At 39.4% G+C, this 26,784-nt stretch overlaps 1 protein-coding gene across 1 annotated transcript in view; it reads left to right on the forward strand.

Annotated features, from left to right (window-relative positions):
* The window catches only part of ADGRV1 (adhesion G protein-coupled receptor V1), a 564,199-nt gene that overhangs the window by 464,668 nt on the left and 72,747 nt on the right, over positions 1-26,784 (forward strand). Inside the window, exon 86 of the mRNA XM_043593538.1 lies at positions 2,751-2,908. Within this exon, the coding sequence (XP_043449473.1) occupies positions 2,751-2,908 (158 nt within the window). The remainder of the gene's footprint in view (positions 1-2,750; positions 2,909-26,784) is intronic.

Below are 26,784 nucleotides of genomic sequence, written 5' to 3' on the forward strand. Positions count from 1 at the left end.
ACAGGCCAGCTTGGCCAAGGCATCATACAAGCAGGGAGAATTGCAAAGGAGATTTTTAAGAGATGTGGTGCATAGAGAATTCCCTTCTCTTCCCAAGAGCCACTGCAGACTTGCCTAGTTTCTTATAACTTTGTAGGGGTCCACTCTGCCTCTTTTAAGCAGGATAGTGTGCCATTCTTTGGGGTTCTGGTTTCAAAGGTTGTCTTCTAAAGGAAAGGCGAGTTTTTCAGAAGGCACTTCAAGTAGAGATGTGACAACCAAATGTGGTCAGCCGCTGGGAAATGCAGATGTTGAAGAGTCAAACCTATGCTATAGCACTTGGTGCAAAATGTTTATTACTGCTCGAGCAGCTCACAATAGCTTCAGTAACCCCATTTTACAGACTGAAGTTGAATTATGATGACATTTTTCAAGGTAGAGCGAAAGCAGTGAAGTCTGTATGAGTTCCTTTGTCAGTAACTGTATTTGTCTAAGCAACTTTAGGCTGATCTCTGGCAGTGAATCCATAATTCAGATGAAAACAATCGTTTAAAGCCAATGTATGTAAAATGAGTAGCCAACATGACTACTATTTTTAGTGCAGAAATATATTCAAGATCAAAGTCATTGGTGTTTGCCTGTTTTATTTAATCATACGCCTTCTACCTGGAAGACACAGGTCTTGTGGCATAAAGATGAGTGTGCAGGGAATGATTCAGGCTTTGTGCGTCCAAATTAAATTCTAAAAGCCAGGATATTCATCATTCTGACATCTCTTTGCAGATGCAGAATGTGTATTGAAATATCTCTTGAAATGTGTCTTGTTTACTTAAGGAATACATTTACCAGATCATGTTAATTAGAAATAATACCTGAGTAAGGTCTTTAATAATGTATCTCTTTTTAAATATAAAATGGAGGCACTATTTTTCCCAGTTGCAAGAATGGCTGTTTCTCCTGATTTCCTATACTTTAGATTTTGAGGTGTCCTTCTGACTAGTTTATGTTTTTTTTTCAGAGTTTTGAGTTTTCTTGAGAATCCATTATTTTTGGCTATATGTAATCTAGGTTTGTAGATATTATGTATTAAAAATGGAGAAGTCAGAAAAAGATATTTGAAATGAGACACTCCATACTATTAAGATTTCTTATAATTGAAAGGATTATAGTATTATTTTTTTAAAGGTTTATTTATTTTTGAGAGAGAGAGCACAAGCAGGGGAGGGGCAGAGAGAGAGGGGGACAGAGGATCTGAAATGGGCTTTCACTAACAGCAGTGAGCCCGATGCAGGGCTCAAACCCACAAATTGGGAGATAACGACCTGAGCCGAAGTGAAACACTCAACCAACTAAGCCACCCAGAAGCCCCAGTATTATGTTGTAAGAGGTATGTTCTTTATAATACCTCAAAAGCACAGTTTTAGATATTGAGAACATATTTTTAGCCGTCCTCCATTTTGACATTTTTTTGTGAAAGATTTGATGTAAAGAGCAAGAGGATTTTATTATCAATGAGTAAAAATTTCCAGTTAAAGCGGTGCCTGAGTGGCTCAATTGGTTGAGTATCTGACTTCTGCTGTCAGTGCGGAGACTGCTTTGGATCCTCTGTCCCCCTCTCTCTCTGCCCCTCCCCCACTTGCTCTGTCTCTCTCAAAATAATTACACTTAAAAAAAATTTCCAGGTACATCTCAGAAACCATTTCCCATGGAATCTCAATGTTACAAAATAAGTAGTGAAAGCTTACCTTGGACCTCATTGATCTAAGTAAACTCCAGAATCATAAATACAATTGTGTAGTAGAACTTCTAAGTGGAAAGTTGTCATCATTTTCAAGAGAATTAATGGCTCTTGGAGGTATGTATAACTTAGAAATGACAAAACTGTCATTCACTCAAAAACAAGATTGTAGAAATGACAGAATGAACCCTAGGAATCCTCAAACTTGCATTTATTTATTTATTTTTTTTAACGTTTATTTATTTTTGAGACAGAGCATGAATGGGGGAGGGGCAGAGAGAGAGGGAAACACAGAATCAAAAGCAGGCTCCAGGCTCCGAGCCATCAGCCCAGAGCCCGACACAGGGCTCGAACTCATGGACTGCGAGATCGTGACCTGAGTTGAAGTTGGATGCTTAACCGACTGAGCCACCCAGGCGCCCCAAACTTGCATTTAAATAATGCCTCCTTGGGGTGCCTGGGTGGCTCAGTTGATTGGGCCACCGACTTCATTCAGCTCAGGTCATGATCTTGCAGCCTGTGAGTCCAAGCCCCACGTTGGGCTCTGTGCTGACAGCTCAGAGCCTGGAGACTATTTTGGATACTGTGTCTCCCTCGTTCTCTGCCCTTCCCCCACTTGCACTATGTCTCTCAAAAATAAATAAAAACATTTAAAATTTTTTAAAAACAAAACCAAAAAAACAATGCCTTCTTTTATGAGGTCCTCAATAAGACCTTGGTCTCCACAGGCCAATAAGACAGAGCTAGAAAAGTGAATGTGAGTTTCTCAAATTTATTTTGCCATAACCTTTGTTGAAGTTTTCTGAGCACCTCAGGATATGCGTGTTCCACAGAACTTACTTTGTGAAGCAGTGGGTTGGATTTAATCAGGTAGCCTGTACTCAAACCAAGCTTCAATTTGGCAAATCAAAAATTTGCTTTTGCCAACATTTAGATACAAAGAGCTAGTATAAAGTGATGATGTAACCCATCCTGAATTTAGAAACGTGTTTATTGAAGTTGTCTGAGTTGTCTTGTCTCTTCTGTCCTCCAGGTGTTTCATCCCAAACATCTATGCGGCTCTCTTCACTGGGGCTCTTGTTCCTTTAACATGCCTTGTGGTAGTGTTTGTGGTGTTCATCCATGCCTACCAGGTGAAGCCACAGTGGAAAGCATATGACGACATCTTCAGAGGAAGAACAAATGCTGCAGGTTTGAAAGGAACCCTTTTCCCTTTTTGTACTTTTGAGATGGGAACTTTTTAATGGTGGGAAAATGTCACTGAATAATGTTTACCAAAAAAAAAAAAAAAAATGGAGAAAAGTTAGACTCAGCTTCTAGCACTGAAGCCATAGGTTAAGCTATGGCTCTCCAGTTTCACCTGCTTCTTGGCACTTCCTGACATGTCTCTTTCTTCAGGGTGCCATAGGTTTTATCGCTGGTTCCAGTTTTGTCCTTAAGATACTCGTGTTCAAGGGGCTCCTGAGTGACTGTCGGCTAAGTGTCCGACTTCAGCTCAGGTCATGATCTCACGGTTCGTGGGTTTGAGCCCTACATCAAGCTCTGTGCTGACAGCTTAGAGCCTGGAGCCTGCTTCAGATTCTGTGTCTTCCTCTCTCTGCCCCACCCACTCATGCACTCTCTCCCTCTCAGTCTCAAAAATACATATATAAATGTAAAAAAAAGTTAAAAAAAGATACTTATGTTCCAGGAGCGTTTGGGTGGCTCAGTCAGTTAAGGGACCAACTCTTGGTTTCAGCTCTGGTCATGATCTCACAGCTTGTGAGATCAATGCCCGCGTTGGGCTCTGTGCTGGCAGCATGGAACGTGCTAGGGATTCTCTCTCTCCTACTCTTTCTGTTCCTCCCCTGCTTGTGCTCTCTTTCTCTCTCCCTCTCTCAAAATAAATAAACATTTTTAAATTTTTTTTAAAAAGATATCATGTTCAAGTCAATGCCTCACAGCCTTGGGAACTGCTTCCCCGGGCTTTCTTCAAGCCAAGCAAGAACAGCCTGTGTTCAACCTGTGAAATCTATTCATTTCTTTCAGCTTCTGAGCCTTCATCACAGACAGCCCTCCCTAATGCTCATGAGTGCTGTATTTTGCTTGTGGGGTTTTGATTGTGCTGACAGATGTTTAAAAACATATGTGATGGGATAGCTTCATAACTGGCTACACATGTCTGGTTACTTAAGAGCGCAAGTCTTTCCAGCGCAAGTTGGCTTTCGCTGCAGCTCATTTTTTCCCTTTGAATCATACTTAACACAGGTTTTTATGACCTGATTCTTTTTTGTTGTTGTTGTTGTTAGATTAGAGTCTCTTAGGAATTTTCTTAACTAGGAACAGTAACCATACACCTTCATAGACAAAATTCTCTCTAAATTGGTGTCAGGGATGGGGATATTAGAATCTTGTGATCTGGGGATGGGGGACCCCTCTTAGGCCAATGAAAAAGTCTCCTCTTTTCTGAATTTTTACAGATCTAAAGCCAAATGAGTAAGAGGAATTCTTCACATTTTAAGTGCTTTCCAAAGTTTAAGCAAGTTACCATATACAAAGTCCCTTGAATAGTATCTAATACATTATTATCAGCTCAACAGAAATTGTCACAGGATGAGAAAAGCAGACCTCTAATGTATGAAGAGACTTCTAGTTCCTGAAATGGATGAGGGAACACATGAAAAGATTTCCTCATGATATAAAGAGAAGGAACTTCTTGATGTTAGTTTGTGAGGTAGTTTGTAGGGTAGCTGTTTCTAGCCAGCTCTTGTCTCCCCTTTCCCATTTAGCATGCAGTCATTGTGTGGGCTGAAATTTTATATAACGTTATGATTAATCTTAACTTTTTAATAGAAGAAGTAGTATTCAATGTAGAAATCCTACTTTTTCATGGGGCATAGGATTTATCCAGAAACTGTGCTTTTTTTCAACTTGGGATTCATTTTAGTAAAATTAATATTCTCTTCAGAACAGAAAGTTTGTTTTCTTTTCCCAAATGATAAGATTTGTTTTGTTTTCTATATGATATAAAAGTGCTAGTGTTTGCATGTTTTCAACAGTGATAACATAAGGGCCTAACCTAATGAGTTAATTCTTTTTCATGGCTAACTACATTTTGGACATGATCCATCATGGATACAGTAGATAATAATACTCCAATTATCTGAAAAACATAGCCCTCAAGCATTAAACATAATGCTAAAAGCTTCAGCATACTTGTTTCTCAACTAGGGAAACCTCTCGTGCAATGAAATATTAATAGAAGCATTGTTCTGTTGTAGCTTTTCAAATAAAAATACTATTATAATTCTAATTCCCCTATTCCCATGTCAATTCAGTCTAATGGTCATTATTTCACACTTGGACTCTTACAGTATTTTCCTGACTGGCCACTAGTTGTAGTCTTTTTCTTCCCTATCTCGTCTTCTCAGATGTGTATATTTCAGAACTGTAAAGTAGGTTCCCTGACTCCAGCATTACAGTCACTTGTTCTCTCTCGTTGCCTGAGAGAAGTCCAGTCTCTTTAGCCTACAATACAGGAGTTCCTAGAGTCCACGCACCAGGCCATCTTTTCATCCCCAAGTTACTTAATATTTATCCTGCCTTCTGACCATCCCATGTATTTTCTCTTTCCTAAAATTACCTGATACTGTCATCTTTGGTCATGTAAGGAGACCTCTGCTCTGCACTCTTCATCAATAGCTGACAAAACCCATGTGTTTAGTAAGTAATATGAGAAAATGTGGATGAGAGAGAGGTGGAAGACATTTATTATCCTCCCATAATCTTCATTAGCTCCCTAAAACTGTCCAAAATAAACCCATCATTTCAGTAAAAACAGTATGCTAGATAAGCACAAGTGAATTCCCCTAGACCCTCCCTTCCAAGAAGGTACTACTAAGTTTGAGTTGCCTGGGTGGCGTAATCAGTTAAGCATCTGACTTCCGCTCAGGTCATGATCTCAACAGTTCGTGATTTCATAGTTCACAGTTCGTGACATTGCAGAACCTTCTTGGGATCCTCTCTTCCCCTCTCTCTCTGCCCCTCCCCCACACACTCTGTCATTCTCTCTGTCTCTCTGTCTCTCTCTCTCTCTCTCAAAAATGAATAAACTTAAAAAAATTTTTTTCTAAAAGTTCCCAACATGCTACCTCTTCTCCGAAGCCTTTGCAGTTGCCTCTTCACAGAACCACATCAAATAAGAATTGCTCCTTTCCCCATCTCTGCCTTTAAAGCTGGTTGTCCCTATAGCCATTATAGCACTTATCATAGAATGAGATGGTGACTTCTTTTGGTGTGTGTGGTTGATATCCTTAATAAATGATGAATTCCTGGAGGGCGAGGACCATTTATTATTCATCTCTATCTGTATCAGCACAGTCTTGTAAATTGTTCAGTAGATAGCAGGAGCATAGTTAATATTTGTTGACTAAATGAATAAATTAATAATCATAAATGTACCATAAAATCTTTTAGGTATGGATCTTTAAGCTAAATATAGCATTAAAAAGAAGAGGAATCTGTTATATCATCAAAAGTAAAAATTAAAGGATTTACCTCATTGATCTCATTGTAGGTATCCCTTTGAAAGTTATTATCATTGGGACTGTAATTTTTTTTCTTGACTTCTGTGATTCCCTAAAATATGCATTCAGCTTTGACTGCTGGCATGATCTTTTATATTTTACTTGCAATGTACTGTAACCACCTCCATTTGAATATGTTCCACTTAATTCAAATTCAAAATTTCTAGAAGAAAAAGAAAATGTCTTCTCAACCAAGGAGCATTTGATACTGTTTGAATCTTTTGGCTAAAATTCCTTTGCATTGACCTGAAGAGTGTCCAGTCAGGATGGCACTGTAAATTCATTTATTGCCCTCTGCCCTACTCCATAGAAGCCCTCACCTGGGACGTACAGACAGGATACAATAAGAGAAAATATTTTTTAAAGGGACATGTCTTTGGGTCAGAAATAGAACAGGAACACAAAGTAGTAAACTGGGCTGAAGCCATGGACCCAAGGTTTTCTGGGTCCACAAGCCAGTGGATGTGGGAGTATCTCCACTGATGGGGGAGTGAATTAGGAGCTAAAATATTTCACCCAAGGCAGGTAGACTGGAGCAGTAGCACTTGCATGAAACACCTGCCATAGTAACTTGGGCTTTGGGTTACAGGAATTTGGGAGGCCAAGGAGAAGGCAGACAAAGCATTTGATCTAGTACCTGGCCCAGTTTTCCAGAGTTTACAGAATGTATTGCTATCATATCTGCATGTCACTGTAGGGGCTGGAGGCCCAAGACACAAAACTAGTTCTCCTTGGATAGGAGAGCTGAGTGGAGGCAACCATAAAATCATTAGAAAAACACAGACAGACAAAGAGAGTAAGCAAAGGAACAAATGTTTTCTACTCAAGATTAGCTGAAGTATAAATGTTTCAGACATTGGAAAAAAAACAACAGATAGCCTTTAAAATCAGCAATCAAAAAGATGAATTTAAGCCAGAAAAGAAGTTTACATATAGAATAAGCTATAAATAAGTTTGATAAGTAAGTTAGGATCCCTGAAAATATAGAGCAGGAATCATCGAACTGTGGCCCTACTGGCCACTCACCTTTCCCCATTTCATCTATTTTCTAGTAGCTTCATGGAGATCTAATTTACCTGCAAAAGTTCATCTGTTTAAATTTACATTTCAGTGGTCTTTAGTGTATTTATATAGTTGTGTAACTATCACCATAATCTAATTTTAGAACATTTTCACCACCTCAAAAAGAAACCCCATATCCATTAGCAGGCATTCCTCTTTCTACACTTCCCTGAGCCCTACCTTCTATCTCTAGAAATGTGTCTGTTCTGGACAGTTCCTGTAACTGGGTCAGAGAAGATGTGGTCTTTTGTGTCTAGCATCCTTCATTAGCAGCATGGTTTCAAAGTTCATATATGTTATAGCATGTAGCACCACTTAGTTTTTTGGTTGTTTTGTTTTGGTTTGGTTTTTTGACAAATAATATGCCAGTGTATAGATACACGACATTTTCATTTTCCATTCATCGGTTGATGGACATTTGGGTTGTTTTCACCTTTGGGCTATTAAGAACGCTGCTGTGGACATTCATATACAAGTTTTATATTAACATAGGTTTTCATTCCTCATGAGTATATACCTAGAAGTAGAACTGCTGGGTCATATGGCAGCTCTGTTTCACATTTTGAAGAACTGCCAAAGTATTTGCCGAAGTGAAGGTGCCTGGGTAGCTCAGTCTGTTAAGCATCCAACTCTTGATTTTGGCTCAGGTCATGATCCCGTGGTTCATGGGATCGAGCCCCTCAGGCTCTGCACCGACCCTGTAGAGGCTGCTTGAGCTTCTCTCTCTCTGCCCCCACCCCCCACTCGCACATGTGCGTATTCATGTGTGCATGTGCCCTCTCTCTTTCTCTCTCTCTTAAAAAATAAATAAACATTTAAATAAATAAACAATTTTCCAAAATGGCTACAGTGACCTGTTTTTTAAGTAAATTTTGTTTGAAACTGAGCCACACCCATTTGTTTGCATGGATCCTATGCTGCTCTCACAATGCAGAGTTGAGTATATGTTGCTGCAACGGAGACCATGTGGCCTACAAACCCTAACATATTTAATATCTGACCATTTACAGAAAAAGTTGAACAGCTGACCCCTGATATAAAGAAACATATATCCACTAAAAACATTTAAACATGAAAAACAAAAATAGATATAAATAATATAAAAACAGGCAAATATGAAAATGAAATAATTTCAGAAATCTTGGCAATGAAAAATATACTCTTTGAAATATTGAAATATCTTGACATTTGAGGTAAACCTAGATGAGTAACAGAGAAGAGGAATGAATTAGCATCTGATGGTAGGATTGAGGAATTCACTGAGGTCATGTGCGAAAAAGAGAAAATATGAAAACTAAGCTAAGGGGTATGAGAACACATCACAAAAGACAAGAATATAGGGAATGGAGAAAAAGAAGATTTGAAGAGGTAATGCTTGAGACTTTTTCAGAATTGAAAAAAATGAACACAATTACACATAAGGTAAACACATTGTAAAAAGCGGGGCGGGGGGAGGTGAGAGAATGCTGAGAAGTCTAGTATATTAGCAAAATATAAAGTACATTTTGAAAGTTCCCATGTCTGTATTTTTGAAAAACTGGAGAATGAGCACCTTTTCTTCGCTTCTCATATTCGGTACTGTTATGAGCAGCACCAGCCCCACACAGGAGTTCAGATGCCACTTTGCAAACACATGCCACTAAGCTCGCTGCAAACCTGAGCTCTAAAAGCAGCACACAAACTCTTCTCTGCTTCTCTCTGAGAAACCTGCACTTTTTACACCTCATGTACACTAATGCCTGAGGAGGAAGGCAGTTCTAATTAGTCTGAAGCATATCCAGCTTGGTTCTGCAATTCCAAGCATCTACAAAAGCAGCCTTTTTTCCCGAAGCACCTCTGATATGATGGTGTATAGTTTAGGTATATTTTGCCTTGCGTTTTTTAACTGGATGAGCATTTATAGATATATTAGATGGCAGCATGAGAAATGTATTTTCAAGTAGTGAATCAAGAGTTGAAATCACTTTTAACAATGAGTAAGATGCATTATGAGAAGGAAAGGTCAATTTGTAGTTTCCTTACAGCCAAGCTGGGTTTTGTGTTCAAGTAAATGGGATGGCTGTGATTATTTACTTACTGTAGAGTTTTAGGTTTGGTAAACAGATGTGATAAGTTAACTCCAGCATCAGACCTCTTTGACTACCTAACGAGTTGGCAGCAGTCATTTTTTTAGGCCTGGAGTCTTCTATATTCTATAGAACTGTTCTCCAAACTAATCACTCTTATGCAGATTAGATGTATCGGACAACTGGAGCAGGTTTAGGTCAATCTACTGCATTTGGTTATGATTACTAAGGATCAGTCCCTTTACACTTTGTGTTCTGAGTGCGTTTTTTGCTCCTGATAGCCCTTTATTTCAGAGTGCAGATAAACTCAAGGCAATCTAAAGGAAAGAGGAACAGAGAAGGAGTTGCCAGTGAATACAATACACTCTGTGCTGTAGTCTCCCAAAGACGGCTACAGTCCATCCCTTCCCTTTCTGAGTGTGGTCTGGGGCAGTGCTTACAGCTTGGCATTCTGTGGCCCTTTTGCTGCCAGACCGCTGTGAACCAAATTTTCGACGGTCAGTGGCTCCTAATGAGAATCACTGGCCTCCTCCTCCTCCCTTTAGTGGGGTGAGTGTGCAGTGAGAATGAGTCAGGAAAAAGGTATGTTCCCTGAACTAAATTTCAATGTCTGAAACAGCGTTTTAAACAAAGCCTATAATTTTAGGGTTTGGTTTTGATCTCTGGCAGTGATAAGCTTGTCTCTCCTTTTAGGCTCATTAGAATTTACTGGTTCTTTCTGAATCATCATCCAATTCCAATGTGAAGAATGATTCATGGATCAGGGAAGGAAAATTAATTTGAATAAAAAGAGGAAGTAGGTGGTTACAAATCCCTTTCTTATAAAAATCCCACGTATGTTTCAGTATGTTACATAAAGGTGGCTTGATCCAGCTACCTGTGGATAGCATAAATCTGAGGTGTGTGGCATCTCTGGAACTATAATGACTACTTCTCTACTTGGGAGCATATTTGAGGATGAATGCTTCCATTTTTTTTTCTGAAACTCCATTTCCTCATACTTAGGGTGAACAACAGTAGTAAAATAAATAAAGATTCCATTGCAATTATGAAAATCATTGAAAAGTTGTTATAATGAATATAATATATAACAATATATAACATATCAATATATAATAAATAGTTAATATATACTATTCATTACATTAATATATAAATTATTATTAATATATAATTGGTTGTTATTACTATATGATATAATTAATGTATCATCCCATACACCCTAAAGTTGAGTGATTTCTTTTTCTCTCTGGACATTTTGAAAATTCCAAAAGGAGTTTCAAGAAACCCAATGAAATCCAAAGGAAAAAGAAGAAAAGGAAAGAGCTCCTGGTAAATGCAATACACTGTGTATGGTATTCTCCAGAGATGGCCGCCCTCAGTTATTTCCCTCCCTTTGCATATGTGCTACTCTTCACATAAAGCAGTAGAGCCTTTCCCCTCCCTTTAAATCTGGACTGGCTTTGGACTTGCTTGGACTAGTATAATATGATGGCAGTGAGGCCGTCCCATAATGGGCCTAGCCTTTAAGAAGACTAGCACTTTCGGCTTCCTTCCTCTTGGAAGTCAGCCACCAGAAGTCCAATTACTCTGAGACCACCATGGCGTTAGGAACCCCAAGCTAGTCTTGCGGAGGAGCCATGTGAATAGACATGCTTGGCAAGTTGTTTCAGGCATCCCGGCTCTGATTCCAGACATGTGAGTGAAGATGCCTTCTTGTAGTTTCCAGCCTGAGGAGACACCACACAGAGCAGAAAAACTGCCCAGCCCAGATTGTAGGACTGTGAGAAATAATGAACTGTTTTAAGCCACTAGATTTTGTAGTGGTTTATCATGGAGGAATCAATAGCTGAAACACTCGGGTTCTGGTATCCTTATTATCCTCACATCAGAATTCTAAGTATGTCACTGTCACTTCAAATTTTATTGCTTGCAGAAACATACATGGTTTATAAATGTGAAAAATATATATATATTTTTTTTCCTAAAGCAAAATTAAGGCTTCCGCTAAAGCAAAGTAAAAGTAGTCTTACCTAGTGACAGTATGTGCTTAAATAAGATCCAGAATGACCAAGATAACAGGTTTCACACATCCTTGGCAGTAAGCTGCTTGTCTGCAGTCTACTCCCAGGTCCAGTGCTGAAAAGAAAATAAAAAACAGTTCCTGGGGACCTAAGGGAAACCCCAGAGCTTCTCACTACACAGTAAACAGCTCTTCCATTTGAGCTAGAAAAAGCTTTGTGAGCACAGTTCATTCTTCCCACATTTGCCAGTAGTGGTAGGGAAAATCCAAAAGATTAAAGAAACATTGTGGATGCTCCTTCTCTGTGTAGTTTATATCTATGACCTCAGTCTTCAAGGATTCAAATTAGAAATCTTTGAATCTGAAAGATGATGTGTAGTCACTGAATGTTTTCTGCAGGCTTTGATAATGCTTTTAAAAAACTAGAACAATAACATCAGGAGTTAGTTTCCTAAGGCTTAGGATATCCGCATAAAAAGTAAGAAATAAAGGGCTGCCTGGGTAGCTCAGTCGGTTAAGCATCTGACACTTGATTTCAGCTCAGGTCGTGATCTCATGGTCATGAGATTGAGTCCCACATGGGTCTCCCCACTGGGTGTGGAGCCTGCTTAAAATCCCCTCTGCCTCTTTCTCACCACACAGGCTCTCTCTCGTAAATAGATAGATAGATAGATAGATAGATAGATAGATAGATAGATAAAGATTTAAAAGTAAAAAATAAAATGATAGAGTTGAGAGCTTAAATTTCTGTTTGAACTCTTGATTTACACATGTAACCAAAGGAGAAAATGGAGAGCTGGGTCTTTCTAGAACTCAAGTTTTCTTAATATCTCTATCTCAGTGAACTGCCCTTTACCTAGTCTCCTTGAATACTAGGAGGATAAGGGCAGTTCTCTACTGAGGCTATTTCAGTATCAAACTGTTCAATTTGCATATGTTTTCTAGGTGGAAGAGAGCAGTGAGCAGAGATAAGATAAGGTTGGAAGGAACAGTAAGAGCTGACCTACATATAAGTAGCAGGTATGAATTATGCCCTGGTGATCATAATCATCCTCAGCACCAGTGCCAAGTAAAGCTCACCATGCTAGACACTGAGCTAAGCATTTTGTATATATTATCTCAATTTTTACAAGAATCCTATGAAGCAGGTATTCTTATTCCTGCAATCAGACAAGGAAATGAGAAGCTTAGAAAACTGTCCAAGTTACAAAGCTGTTAAATTGTCCAGTTGCGATTAGAACTCTCAAGGTCTCCAGAGATGCCGTTACTGCTAATGCTAGCCTTTCCCCCCTTCCCATTTTGGTATCAAAAGTTTCATTGTAGGGCACCTGGCTGGCTCAGTCAGTGGAGAATGCAACTCTCGATCTCAGGGTTGTAAATTCAAGCCCCACATTGGATGTAGAGATTACCTAAAAATAAAATCTTTAGGGAAAAAAAAAGTTTCATTGAGAGGCACCTGTCTGGCTCAATGAGTAGAGCATACGACTCTTGATCTTGGTGTCTGTGCTCAAGCCACACGTTGGGTGCAGAGATTACTTTAAAAAATGTTTCATTGAGGGGTACCTGGGTGGCTCAGTCAGTTAAGCGTCTAACTTCGGCTCAGGTCATGATCTCACGGTTCGTGGGTTCAAGCCCCGTGTTGGGCCCTGTGCTGACAGCTCAGAGCCCGGAGCCTGCTTCAGATTGTGTCTCTGTCTCTCTCTTCCCTTCCCTCACTGGTGCTCTGTCTCTGTCTCTCTCTCTTTCTCAAAAATAAATATTTAAAAAATGTTGTTAATGTTTCATTGAGAAAAACATGTAAACATTAAATTAAACCTAGAAAACACAAGCCCATAAAATTATTAGACTCCATTCCCCGGAACAACTTTGAAGTGATCTGGTCTGGCAGATTGTTCCTTCAATTTCTAATTTCCAAGAAACACTGCTCCCTTTTTTTTTAATTTTGAGAGAGAGAGAAAGATCATGAAAGCAGAGGAGAGGGGCAGAGGGAGAGAGAGAGAGAATCTTAAATAGGCGCTATACTTAGCTCATCGTGGAGCCTGATACAGGGCTTTATCCCGTGATTCTGGGATCATGACCTGAGCCAAAATCAAAAGTCAGACGCTCACCCGACTGAGCCACCCAGGTGCCCCCATATAAAGTCTTTAGTGTACTCTCTGAAACATATTAAGCTTTCAATATATGTTGGTATTTTTATTACCATAACAACTCTTTCAATATGTAATTGTTATGGAATACAGTCGGATATGTAACTCCTTTGTCCTACATGTTTTTTTAAATGTCTTTCAAATATGCCTCCTTTTTTTTTCTTCATGGTTATGCCTGGTGTATTAGCTCAGGCTGCCATAACAAAATATCATAGACTATGTGGCTTAACCAAGAGAAATTTATTCTTCATGGTTCTAGAGGCTGAAAAGTCCCACAGTCTGGGTGCTGGCCAATTCTGCTCCTAATGAAAGCCCTCTGCCTGGCTTACCATGGCCATCTTTTTGCTGTGTCTTCACATGAAGAAAGAGAGTTAGTTCATCTCCCAAGCACACTAACCCCATCACAAATGTTCTACCCTCATGACTTAATTACCCCCTCAAAGTCCTCATCTCCAAATACCATTACATTGAGGGTTAGGGCTTCAACATACAACTTTTGGAGGGACATAATTTAGTCCATAGTACCTGGGTTATATCCTTCATCATCTTTTACTTAGACAATTGCAGCTGTTTTGAGACTGATATTCTTAATTCTTATCTGTCCCCGTTCTGCACTGAACAATCTAAAAAGTGAAAATTGATCACATCATTTAAATCATCCAATAGCAATTTTTAGACTATAGGATAAAAGGAAAATTCCAGAGGCGCCCAGGTGGCTCATTGGGTTAAACTTTTGACTCGGTTTCGCTCACATCATGGTCTCAGTTTGTGAGTTCGAGCCCCACGTTGGGCTCTGCACTGACAACATGGAGCCTTCCTGGGATTCTCGCTCCCTCTCTCTCTCTCTGTCCCTCCCCCTCCCCCAATCATGCTCTCTCTCCCTCTCTCAAAATAAATAAACTTCCAAAATATTTTTTAAAAAAGGGAAAATTCCACCACTTCTCCGCACAAACTCTTGATTTACTCCAGCCATACTTCACTAGTGCTGTTGCCTAAAAGTGATGTGATTCCTGGTAATTCCAGACTTAAACAACACGACTGAATTCACTGTCACTTGCTGAGTTCATCAGTTTTGGTGACCAAGGAAGGTCACTTGCTGAGTTCATCAGTTTTGGTGATCAAGGAAGAGAGGGAATTGCATCGAAACTAATTTCCCTCTGGATGCACATCATGAACAGGCTGGGTGTCGCTGAAAGATATGGTCAGTATGGTATTCATATGGTCAGTGTCTAAGAGTATCACAGTGGCATTGTTGCTTAGATGCATTGCATACTCTTTGACCTTTAGTGTGGTTGGCATCTCGTACTGACAAACCCATAGCATTACCGTGCCTCAGTTTGACCCAGAGAATCAGTGAAATTTTCCCAATTGTTTATAATTTTTATACATAGGCTAAATGAGTTTCCCATATATTTCCTTGGCAGTTTTTCTCCAAATAAATAAAAAGTTTAAATTTTAGGGGCGCCTGGGTGGCGCAGTCGGTTAAGCGTCCGACTTCAGCCAGGTCACGATCTCACGGTCCGGGAGTTCGAGCCCCGCGTCAGGCTCTGGGCTGATGGCTCGGAGCCTGGAGCCTGTTTCCGATTCTGTGTCTCCCTCTCTCTCTGCCCCTCCCCCGTTCATGCTCTGTCTCTCTCTGTCCCAAAAATAAATAAACGTTGAAAAAAAAATTTTTTTTAAATATATAAAAAAAAAAATTTAATTTTAATTTTCCTGGCATACTTCACTCTTTTTAAAGGACTTCCCCCTCTCCTCAAATCCTTCTTTATTTATCCTGGAAAAATTACCAATGACGCATTTCTTTCTTCTCCTTTGAAAGCTACATAAAACAGTTATTCATGTTATTGCTTTGATCTAACAGCACATTCTTTTTTTTTTTTTTTAATGGATGACTGAAGTCTTCCATTTAACTGTTGGCTGATGAAAATACAATTTCTTATTTTTTTTTTAATGTGTCTCTCTCAAACTTGTATTCAGACAGTTGCCAAAAACATATATAAAACTCTACTAGAGAATATAAAAATCAGTTTTCAAGGCTGTTTTATCTTGGATTATTTATGGCATCAAGAACATTATATTCCCCATTGACCTGCTCTATGAGCCACCTCAGTCAGTGTTAACGTGGTGATCCTGTAATACACCTGAGTCTCTCTAGTCAGCCAAATCCCAAATTCTTAACTGTAAATTCCATTCTTGATTTGCAGCTTTTTCTATGTATTGTTTATTGCCATTCTCATTATTTATAAAAAGTTCCAATTTATTATTCCATATCTACATAGGTCTTTAAAATACATATGGTTACAAGATCCCACATTAATCAACTGGTATGATATTAAAGAGGAGATCCAGAAATAAAGGAAAATAGGGCTGATAAAATTAGGGAAATAGGAAGTAGGGATGGGTAATCTGGGGAATTCAATTGCATTGTAAACTTCTTTTAAAATGTATAGTTGGTGGAGTGCCTGGCTGGCTCAGTTGGTTAAGCATCTGACTCTTGATTTTGGCTCGGGTCATGATCTCACAGTTTGTGGGATCGAGCCCCATGTTAGGCTGTGCGCTGACAGTGCTGAGCCTGCTTGGGATTCTCTTCTTCTGTCTTTGCTCCTCCCCCATTCACATTCCACACCCTCTCTCTCTTTCTCTCTCTCTCTCAAAATAAATAAACTTTTAAAAAAAAGGTATAATTGGCACAATGTCTGTGATCATAATGCTGTACTTAATAGTTTGCATATTATAAAACCCAGGAAGTTGAAAATGGCGTCTTTGTAAGTGGTTTCTTTTCAGAAAAGTACCCCATCACCATATCAAAAGAGAAGTTTGGGTTTCATTGGGCCAGGAAGCAGTAACAAACTCAGTCTCATCCTTTCACACAAGTACTTTTTCAGTTACCTTACCATAAAAGATCACTTTCCTTACAACCAGTTACAAGAGGCCACTCCTTCCAATTTACTAGGATGTCAAATATATTTTTGCTCTCTTGTGTAAGGTTACTATGTCCCTGGGTAACACTTTTTCCTGTTTAAATCTATGCTTTTTGCTTAGCCTTCCTTTTCCTTTTCATGGTGCTGTGGTTGCCATCCCTCATGATAGCCTCCTTTCCTAGTCCACAATCTCCCTTTCCACCTCTGAACACAACTTCTCTCTGTCTCTCTCTCCCAGTTCTTTGCTCCTACTTGTTCTTTATTCTCACTGTGACCTCCCTTCCCTCAACCTTGTGATGGGACAGTCCCAAGAATATTTTCACTGGCACTTTGGATTTCTTCACCAATTTGGCTCCCTCCTTGAGCAATTTTGCCCATCACTGGTCCAGTCTATGCCACACACTTGTCTCCTTGTTATTAACCAATTAGTGCTACTCTGTAGTGGAAACGAGTTTATCGTAAGTAACCTTAACTGAGCCACCTCTGCATCTCAAAAATCATTTGGATTATCTTTCATTGATCTTTAAGTAATCTTTGAAACAGATTTCACTGCCTGTAAGTTTTGTGCTTAATATCTTCTACTCTTCACTCTCTGCAAGGTGTGAACACAGCGTGATGCTGTCTCACTAACCTGTCCTTATTTTTATCTGATCATTTATCTTTGTTGCCTCCCTTCTTTGCCACTTTCCTCCCATTTTAGGTAACTCATTTTCACCAAAGCTAACCTTCTGGATTGTGTCCTTTATCTGTTTTTCCTTTTCTTAGAACTTGCTTCATTAAATTTTCCACAATCGCCTTACCTCTTAAGTATCTCCCTCTCCTCTGGGTCTCTCCTCTCCGTCTAAAAACATGCATCACTTTTCACTGACTTAAAAGAGCTTAGGGGTGTCTGGGTGGCCCAGTCTGTTATTAAACATCTAACTCTTGGTTTGGGATCAGGTAATGATGTCACAGTTTGTGAGTTCAAGCCCCACATCAGGCTGTGTGCTGGCAGCATGGAACCTGCTTGTGATTCTCTCTACCCCTCCCCTCAGTTCTGTCTCTTGAATAAATAAATAAATAAATAAATAAATAAATAAATAAATAAATGAGGTTACCCACAATGCCTTATCACGTTACTTCCCTGACTCTCTCCTTCACCAACCAGTTTCTTGAAGAATACTACTGCCTGTACTCCTCAACTTGTGTTCACTGCTAAGCCTTGAGACTACATTGCTTATTCTCTTTCATTCATCACCTATATAACTTTGGACACCAGATCTACTGACCTCTCTCCTCTTGTCCTTATCCTACACTCTTCCACATAGATCAGTACTGATAACCACAACTTAACTGAATATAGTTCATCTCCCTTGGTTTTTATGATACTCTCTTCTTTTTTTCCTGTGAAATCCCAGGCCATGCGTCATTCTTCTTGAGATTCACAACTATGGAGTATAAATGGTTTCTAGGGATTGCTTTTGCCTTTTTCATTATCATAGTGGTAATTTTCAAATCTGTCAGCTTGAGCCCAACTTCTCTTCCCAACTTCTTCCCTATCTTCTCTCTGAGAATAATATCTTGTCCTCAGGAAGTACAAAAATTGTCATCGGCTTTGTTTTTCTGCCTTCCCCAACTGCTCTGATCTCTATGTTATTCTTTCTTCTTCCTTTTCTTCTTCCTTTTAATCCTTTTCTTATTTTCCTAACTGAAGCCTGTGGAATTTCTTTTAACTCCACAGTCATAGACTTTTAGGTCAATAGTTGTCAAATATGACCAATTATCAAAATTAGACTTTCAGAGGGGTGCCTGGGTGGCTCAGTCAGTTAAGCGACCAACTTCGGCTCAGGTCATGATCTCACAGCTTCTGAGTTTGAGCCCCGTGTCAGGCTCTGTGCTGACAGCTCATAGCCTGGACTCTGCTTTGGATTCTGTGTCTCCCTCTCTGTCTGCCCTTACCCCCTCACATGCTGTCTCTCTCTCTGTCTCTCTCTCTCTCTCTGTGTCTCTCTCTCTCTCTCTCAAAAATAAACATTTAAAAAAATAATTAAAAAAAAAATTAGACTTTCAGAGGGACACCTGGCGGGCTTAGTCGGTAGAGCCTGCTACTGTTGAGCCCAGGGTTATGAGTTCAAGCCCCACATTGGGTGCAGAGCCTAGTTTAAAAAAAAAGTCAGATTTTCAAAAATGATGCTTTAATGAGTCTCCCTGCAGACATACTGAATTAGAATCTTCAGTAAAGTCCTAATATCTGCATAATTTTGAAGTTTCTCATTGGTTTGTGATTTGGGGGTATGACTAGATTCTATTTCGGTAACATTTTTGTGTCCTCTCCTTTGTGGTGGCCTCTCCTCTGCCGTTCCCTTGCCTCAGGCCTTCATTATCTCCCCCTTTGACCACAGCAGTAGTTGCCTAACCGGTGTCCTTGCCTGCAGCAGTCTCTCCGCCAATCTATTTACTTTCCTTTGAGATTAAGCTTTGTTTTGATAAGGCCACACCTCTTTCTCAGAAATTTTAAATGGCTTTCATTTCCTATAAAATAATTCTGTATTGCTAACCTAGCCCTCAAGATGCCTTCACCATGTAGTGCTACAAACATTCTCCTCATTAAGCACCTTCTTTGACCTTTAATTCCAATCGGAAGGACTAATTTACACTAATTTATGCATTTGCCTCTTTCGGCTCTCTTTTGGCTGTTCCCAGTACGTTAATCTCAATACTTACGTGCTGAAATAGATCACATCTTCAAGGCCCACCTGAAATTCCTTCCCCTTCTCAATACTATCAGTGGGAGTTAACTGCTGCCTTCCCTGGGGTTTTTTGTAACTTGGTCTCTCTCTTCTAATACTTATCTTCTACCTTTTAGTATAGGGTGTGTGTGTGGGGGTGGGTGGGTGGGTGTGTGTGTGCTATTTGAAGGAATATGCATATGTAATTCATCCTCTTATCTGTCACATTTTATCTAATATATTTTTGATGCTTGCTAAAACATATTTCTTGAATAACAAGCAATAGCCAAAATGTACATAATACTGTTCAAAGTGTTATGCATTTCAACCATTTAATTCTCCCTAGATACACAAGACGTTATTTGGCAGATACTAATATGATTGTCACTTTACTGATGAGGAACTTGTGTCTCAGAGCAGTGAAGTGACTTACCAAGGTCACACAACTGGTAAATGGCCTTCAAGTAGTCTGACTCCGGAGTCCTTGCTCATATAGCTGCAGTTCTGCCTTTTTTATGAATAAATCCCACCCAATCAAACTCAGTGCATGCTTTAAAAAAAAAAAATGTAATTTGCCAAGGGCCCATATTCAAAACAGATCTTTTTCTTTTAATGGAATTTGACAGAAGCAAATTGTAAAATTTATTATAAATAACCTCAGGAAAGTAAATGATGTGATTTATAATTAGGATGCACCAACTTACAGAAAGAAGTAGATGTTGGATTGGAGGAAAGACTGAGGTTGTTGAAGAACAATTTAAAGCCCTATTGCACAGTTCTATAAAGATAGTGTAAATCAGTGTTGTAAATTAACAAGTCATTGAAATGAACAATTTTTGATCCTTACACTCATTTAATTTTACAATTTCTAAGAAGTGTGGTGGTTTCCTCTCTCCTGACAAAGGAGAGGGAAATTCCAGAATATTTGCAAATAAACACTCATTCTATTAAAGCTGCTTTATCAACCAGGAAAAAAAATTTAGTTTTTTACAAATGCGTTTCACAAAATTACACCTGGTTAAAAAAAAAAAAAAGTAACAAATGGATAGAAACAAACACAAACTGTAGCAGGACCTGTCTAGTAAAGACAGAATCGAATAGTAAAAATGTCTCCTTTTGGGGACTTGGGAAGCACAGTGGCCAAAAAAACTGTATGGCTGCTCTTTCGTTAGTCTTATCTACTAATGCCAAAACGATGGTACCTAGAGTTAAATAAAATTCCAATGCTCTCACTCTTTTTTTGCCCCTAAGGAAGGGAGATTTAATTTTAAAAAATTTTATTTGAGTATATTTGACACACAATGTTACATTAGTTTCAGGTGTAGGACATAGTGATTCAGTTTCTCTATACATTATGCTGTGCTCACCACAAACTTAGCTACCATCTGTCACCACGCAAGTCTATAAGTATCATTGATTACACTCCCTATGCAGTAACTTTTATTCCTATGACTTATTCATCCAGAAACTGAAAGCCTCTACCTCCCAATCCCCTTCTCCCATTTTGCCCATCTTCCTACCCACCTCCCCTCTGGCATCCATCAGTTTGTTCTCGGGTTTAATAGATCTGTATCTGCTTTTTGTTTGTCTGTTTATTCATTTGTTTGGTTGTTTAGATTCCACATGTAAGTTAAATCATACGTCTTTCTCAGTCTGATTTAATTTCACTTAGTATGCTACCCTCTAGGCACATCCGTGTTGTTGTAGATGGCAAGATCTCATCCTTTTTATGGCTGTTTGATATGTGTGTGTGTGTGTGTGTGTGTGTGTGTGTGTGTGTACCTCCCACATCTTCTTTATCCAGTGCTCTTACTCTTTAAAAAAAAATGTGGAAACATAATTTTGAGCCTAGGACAAAATTTGCTACTAATATCAGGTACCCATGAATCAGTCTAACCATTAACAATTTGAATTCCCAATGAAAGAGGAGAAAAAGAGAAAAAAGGTTGGAATTAAGATCTCACAGATTTTAAGCTGTCCATATGACATTACAAATATGTAATACACATATGACAAATATACAAAGAAATTTTAATGGTATATCATTGGGTACAAATCACTTTGGTCACTAATATAAAAACATTATCCGTATTGATGTTACTGTCATCTTGAACAGCCTCCTTCTCTGTAAATGATACACATGGCATCCAATCTGGATATTGCCTTTCTTTCTTAAACACAATGGCTCCTCTTATTTTCTCTGTAAGGGCTTGGTCCAAGGTTGTTAGTAAGAATAAGCAATAAGATATTAGTTTACTTCCACATGGATAAAATTCCTGGCCACACCTGTGGATACTGTGCCATTGCTTACATGAACAATGATAAGCCTGTGTGTAACGCAGATATTATACCACTTTATGGTCTGTTATTATTGTGTATACCTGCAAACAGCTCTGTATGTGGGTTTCGTGTTAGTTTTCTCTACTTACAGATGTTATTTAACAACAGAGCGTAAGTAATATCCTCAAAGCTTTTGTGAAATACATTACATCATTTTGAAGGTGAGACAATGCCCTAGGGCACCTGGGTGGCTCAATAGGTTAAGCGTCCCTTTTTGACTCAGGTCATGAACTCACTATTTGTGAGTTGGAGCCCTGTGTCAGGGTTTTTGCTGTCCACACAGAGCCCACTTCAGATCCTCTCCCTCACTCTCTCTCTGCGCCGCCCCCCCACCAGAATAAATAAACACATTAAAAAAAAAAAAAAAGACCAGACAATGCCCTGATAATCTGATAGCCGTAGGAAGAAGAGATGCAATTAATCACATTGACAGAGAAGATCCAAAGGATTTAACTCAAGTAGACTTTTTAGCATAGTGACATGGCAAACGAAATAAAAATAAAGTAAAATTTTAAATTCGTGTTACAGTTTTACAATGTGATAGCTAGAGAACCAAATTAAAGGAAATAAGTGTGAGGTCAGCTGGCATTTATCCAGATTGAGGGTCTACCAGAAAACAATTCTGGAACTGGCATATTTAACACACTGTAAAAATATTTTCTTGAACACATCTTTAGTATTAATTTTTATGAGACATTGTGTCAGAATTGACTCAAGACTTCAGTGTTGAATGTGAGCCTGTTAACTCTTAATGACTACTGTGTGGTGTCCTATCAAACCATCTGTAAAATATAACTGGCTATTCATGGCCAAATACATAGTAACCTAATTTCCAAAAATTATGAGGCCATATAGTAAGATTCAAAATATAGATGTAAGCAGGTTGAAAGACACATTGTATATTTTCATAGTATTATAGAAGCTAAATGTGTTGGAAATTGCTGTTAGGTGTCTGAGCATGCCTGGGGATGAGTGTTTTGAACTCTTTAATGGCTGAGTAACTGGTAGTGTAGTTAGTAAACTAGGTTAAGCCAGTCTTCAGTTGTTAGTTGGCTGGCTTCATGTTTGTTCTAGACCTCCTAAAAACTTCTGTCATAATGTCATTGTGTGAAATGTTTATGAAGTGTGTTAAAAATCACTATGTTGGCTGTGAACCCAAGTGATAATTCTCCCCATAGTTCCAAGACATCTTCCTCACAAGAAGAAAACAGACCATTTAACCTTTTCCTTAAGTATCACAGACCTATTTGACACCCCCCCCCCCCAGGAGGATATTATCTGGCAACTTTGAAGTACATGGTTCAAATGGAATTACTCTAATAACAGTTTGTGCAAGGTCCATGTGGGTATGTCTCATCTAACTTGATTATTCTCCTTAGATTCAAAATTATAGTCTGCAAATTGAAAATTATATATAGCTTTTGCAAGGCAAGACCATAATTCTAGGCTTGTACTATTTTTTTTTCATTCCCAATAAATCACACTCAAAGTAGGCCTGACACTGGACTGTCCTTTAGCATCCAGGGCAGCCCTAAGTCAGCTGGTGACAAAGTACCGTTATTTAGGTTCTCAGAGACCTTGAGACTCCTCTGAAAACCTGTTCACATTCCTCCTCTCTGCCTCTGGAAAATATACTCTAGACCAATATTGATTAACTCTCTTCTCTGCCTACAGATCCATTTTTTCACCTGTACAGATCCTTCCAAATTAGGCTTGCTTTCTTCACCTATCAGTTAAGGGTCCGGGTAAATCCGTGTCCAAAGGTGGTATGTGTAGGCTCCCACTGTTAGTTGTGTTTGCTGTACCCATTGTCTAAGATGTCCTGCAGGCTACTTACATTACCTTCTAGAGTTGAAGTTTATTCTTGTGAATCACAATACCTTCTTGAGATTCATTGCCATCAGTTTTAAGTGGGATTGGATGGGTTAGACTAGAATAGAAAGGGGAGAGGGAAGAGAATAGAAGACACTGAGAGGTCCATTTTAAATAGGCTGGTAAGGGGGCGCCTGGGTGTACTAAATGACACATTCGATTAAGTGTCTGACTCTTGATTTTGGCTCAGGTTGTGGTCTCACAGTTGTGAGTTGGAGCCCGCGTCGGACTCAGGGCTCACAGCGCAGAGCTTCATATCCTCTCTCTCTCTCTCTCTCTCTCTCTCTCTCTCTGCCCCTCCCCCACTCACACTTGCTCTCTCTTTGTCTCTCTCTGTGTCTCAAAAATAAATAATTGTTAAAAAATTTTTAAATAGGCTTGGCAGGGGAGCACCTGGGTGGCTCTGTTGGTTAAGCGTCCAACCTTGTCTCAGGCCAAGATCTCATGGTTTGTGAGTTCAAGCTCCACATCAGGCTTTCTGCTGTCAGCTCAGAGCCTGCTTTGGATCCTTTGTCCCTGTCTCTCTCTCTGCCCCTCCCCTGCTCACTTGCTCTCTCTCTCTCTCTCTCAAAAATAGATAAATAAACATTTAACAAATAAATAAATAGGCTGCTCAGGAAGTTTTCAGTAACACTTTGGATGTGGTGGAAATTACAGTCTACACTCTGACAGCAGCCCTCCTCCAAGTGTGATCTTCAGATTATGTTAGGTAAACAGAAGGGTTCTTTTTTTTTTTTTTAGGTTAACTTATTTATTTTGAGGATTGGGGAGGGGCAGAGAGAGAATCCCAAGCAGGCTCTGTGCTGTCAGCACAAACATGGGGCTCGACCCACGCACCGTGAGATCATGACCTGAGCCAAAATCAAGAGTCAGATGCTCTCGGGCTCTGTGCTGACAGCTGAGAGCCTGGAGCCTGCTTGGGATTCTGTGTCTCGCTGTCTCTCTGCCCCTTCCCCTCTCACACTCTGTCTCCCAAAAATAAATAAAACGTTAAAAAAGAAAATTTGGGGCGCCTGGGTGGCTCGGTTGGTTGAGCGTCTGACTTCAGCTCAGGTCACGATCTCACAGTCCGTGAGTTCGAGCCCTGCGTCGGGCTCTGTGCTGACAGCTCAGAGCCTGGAGCCTGCTTCAGATTCTGTGTCTCCCTCTCTCTCTGCCCCTCCCCTGTTCATGCTCTGTCTCTCTCTGTCTCAAAAATAAATAAACGTCAAAAAATTTGTTTTAAAAAAAAAGAAAACTTAAGGAGTCAGATGCTCAAGCAGCTGAGCCACTCAGGTGCCTCCAGAAGGGTTCTGTAGCCAAATAGTTTTGGGAAATTCAGGTACAAAAAAAGCTCAATATGTTTTTTTATTAACTGATATTTGGGCTCTTCAAATAGGTAAGAAGGGGCTATGTATAGCCATGCACTATTTGCCTAACTTGACTAAAGTCATAATGGTCATGAGAATAAGGATGATAGTGGGTAAGGCTTACTGAGCTTGTGCTTTGTGCCAGGTTGTGTGCCAAGTGCTTTAACGTGGATGGTTCCCCCCCACACGTCCCCTGTGGTGCAGCACATGAGGGGAAATGAGGCATGGGGTCAATCTATGTGAGTGGTTGTACTAGTACCAGGAAGGAAGAGAAAGTCTGAGAGGAAGGGGAATCTCCAGACCTGGGATTATAGAGCTCAAGGGACATGGAGGTGCACATTTGGAAATTGCTGTCCCTAAAGTGCTCATTGAAAGAAAGTGACTGTGGAGATTATGAATTTAGAAAGGATGCCTAAGAGGGGCACCTGGGTGGCTCAGTTGGTTAAGCATCCGACTTCGGCTCAGGTCATGATCTCGCAGTCCATGAGTTCTAGCCCCGCGTCGGGCTCTGTGCTGACAGCACAGAGCCTGGAGCCTGCTTCGGATTCTGTGTCTCCCTCTCTCTGACCCTCCCCGTTCATGCTCTGTCTCTCTCTGTCTGAAAAATAAATAAATGTTAAAAAAAATAAAAAAATAAAAAAGAAAGAAAGGATGCCTAAGAAAAGTGAAGAACCTGGCATATAGCGGGGAGCAGAGATGTGCAAAGTCTAGCCTGCTGCAACAAACATTTAAGAGCTCTTAAAAACCCCTTTAGAGAACAGGGAAACTAAGTCCTGTGGCTCCTGTCTCCAGATTCTGTTGTAAGTGTTTGTAGATTCATGATCTGTTCTACCCACAGTATCCTAATGCTTATTTGGCAGTTCTGTGAACTGTGTGCCCTGTTGTATTCTTCCAGGACTTTTGGTTTATTTGCTGAGAACACTGGTAGGTGACTGTGCATTGTGGGGTTAGTGTTGTCCCTTGTTAAGAAAGCTTAAGAACACAATTAATATGTTCTCACCAATAAATGGGTCAGATCAATGAAATTTCTCTGCCTCCAAGTATCTGCTAATTTCAGAATAAAAGGCCCATAATTTAGAAATAAGGCCTTTCTATACCTTGTTTTCAATTACCTTTTTTTCTCGTTTAAAAATAATACATGCCTGTTGTTGGAAATAGCCCCATAAATATCTTAAATCTACACATTATTTCACAGCTGCATTCCTTGTTTTACACTGATGAGTTTGTTTTAGTAACACATCCAAATTGTTAGAATCAGAAGGTCAGTGAGGTAAAATTAAAACAAGTACTTTAGAAGATTGTAAACACAGAATAAATTTCAGCCTCATGTAAATGAGGTGTGATTTCCATAATAAAGCCATTATTGTTGTCACTGGTGCATAGCAATAAAGCCAAGGCTGCAATTACAAAGAGAAGAGATAATACAGCACCATACTTTCTTTAAAAATGGCAATTAAATTCATTGAAATCATATTTTCCACTAAAACATAAAGAGATTTTATGTATTCTCAGTGGAATCTACAAAATCCCATAAGTAGACTTTCTTAATGATGGTAAGTACTAAATGACATATCCACTTGCTGATTTTTTTTCCTTTCCACAAGTAATTTCTTTCACTAAAACCTTTTCAGACTACTTCGTTTTTCACATTAATGACTCCGTGCTAATTTAAGTATTTAAATCAAGTACTTTGAGGATTTGATTCTTTTTTTCCCTCCCTGTCATCGAACTTCATCTTCGCACCAGCCTATCTTTTTTAGCATGACCTTAACGAAAAATTGTAGTAAAATATACATAACACAAAATTTACCATTTTAACCATTTTTAAGCATACAATTCAGTGGCAAAAAGTACTTTCACAATGTTGTGCACCCATCACCACTATCCATTTCCAGAAGTTTTTCATCAACTCAAACATGAACTCTGTACCCGATAAACAGAATTTCCTGTTCCCCATTTTTCTCAGTCCCTGGTGACCTCTATTCTACTTTCTGTCTAGAAGAATTTGCCTACT

The sequence above is a fragment of the Prionailurus bengalensis genome, chromosome A1, assembly GCF_016509475.1.
Source record: "Prionailurus bengalensis isolate Pbe53 chromosome A1, Fcat_Pben_1.1_paternal_pri, whole genome shotgun sequence".
Taxonomy (NCBI): Eukaryota; Metazoa; Chordata; class Mammalia; order Carnivora; family Felidae; genus Prionailurus; species Prionailurus bengalensis.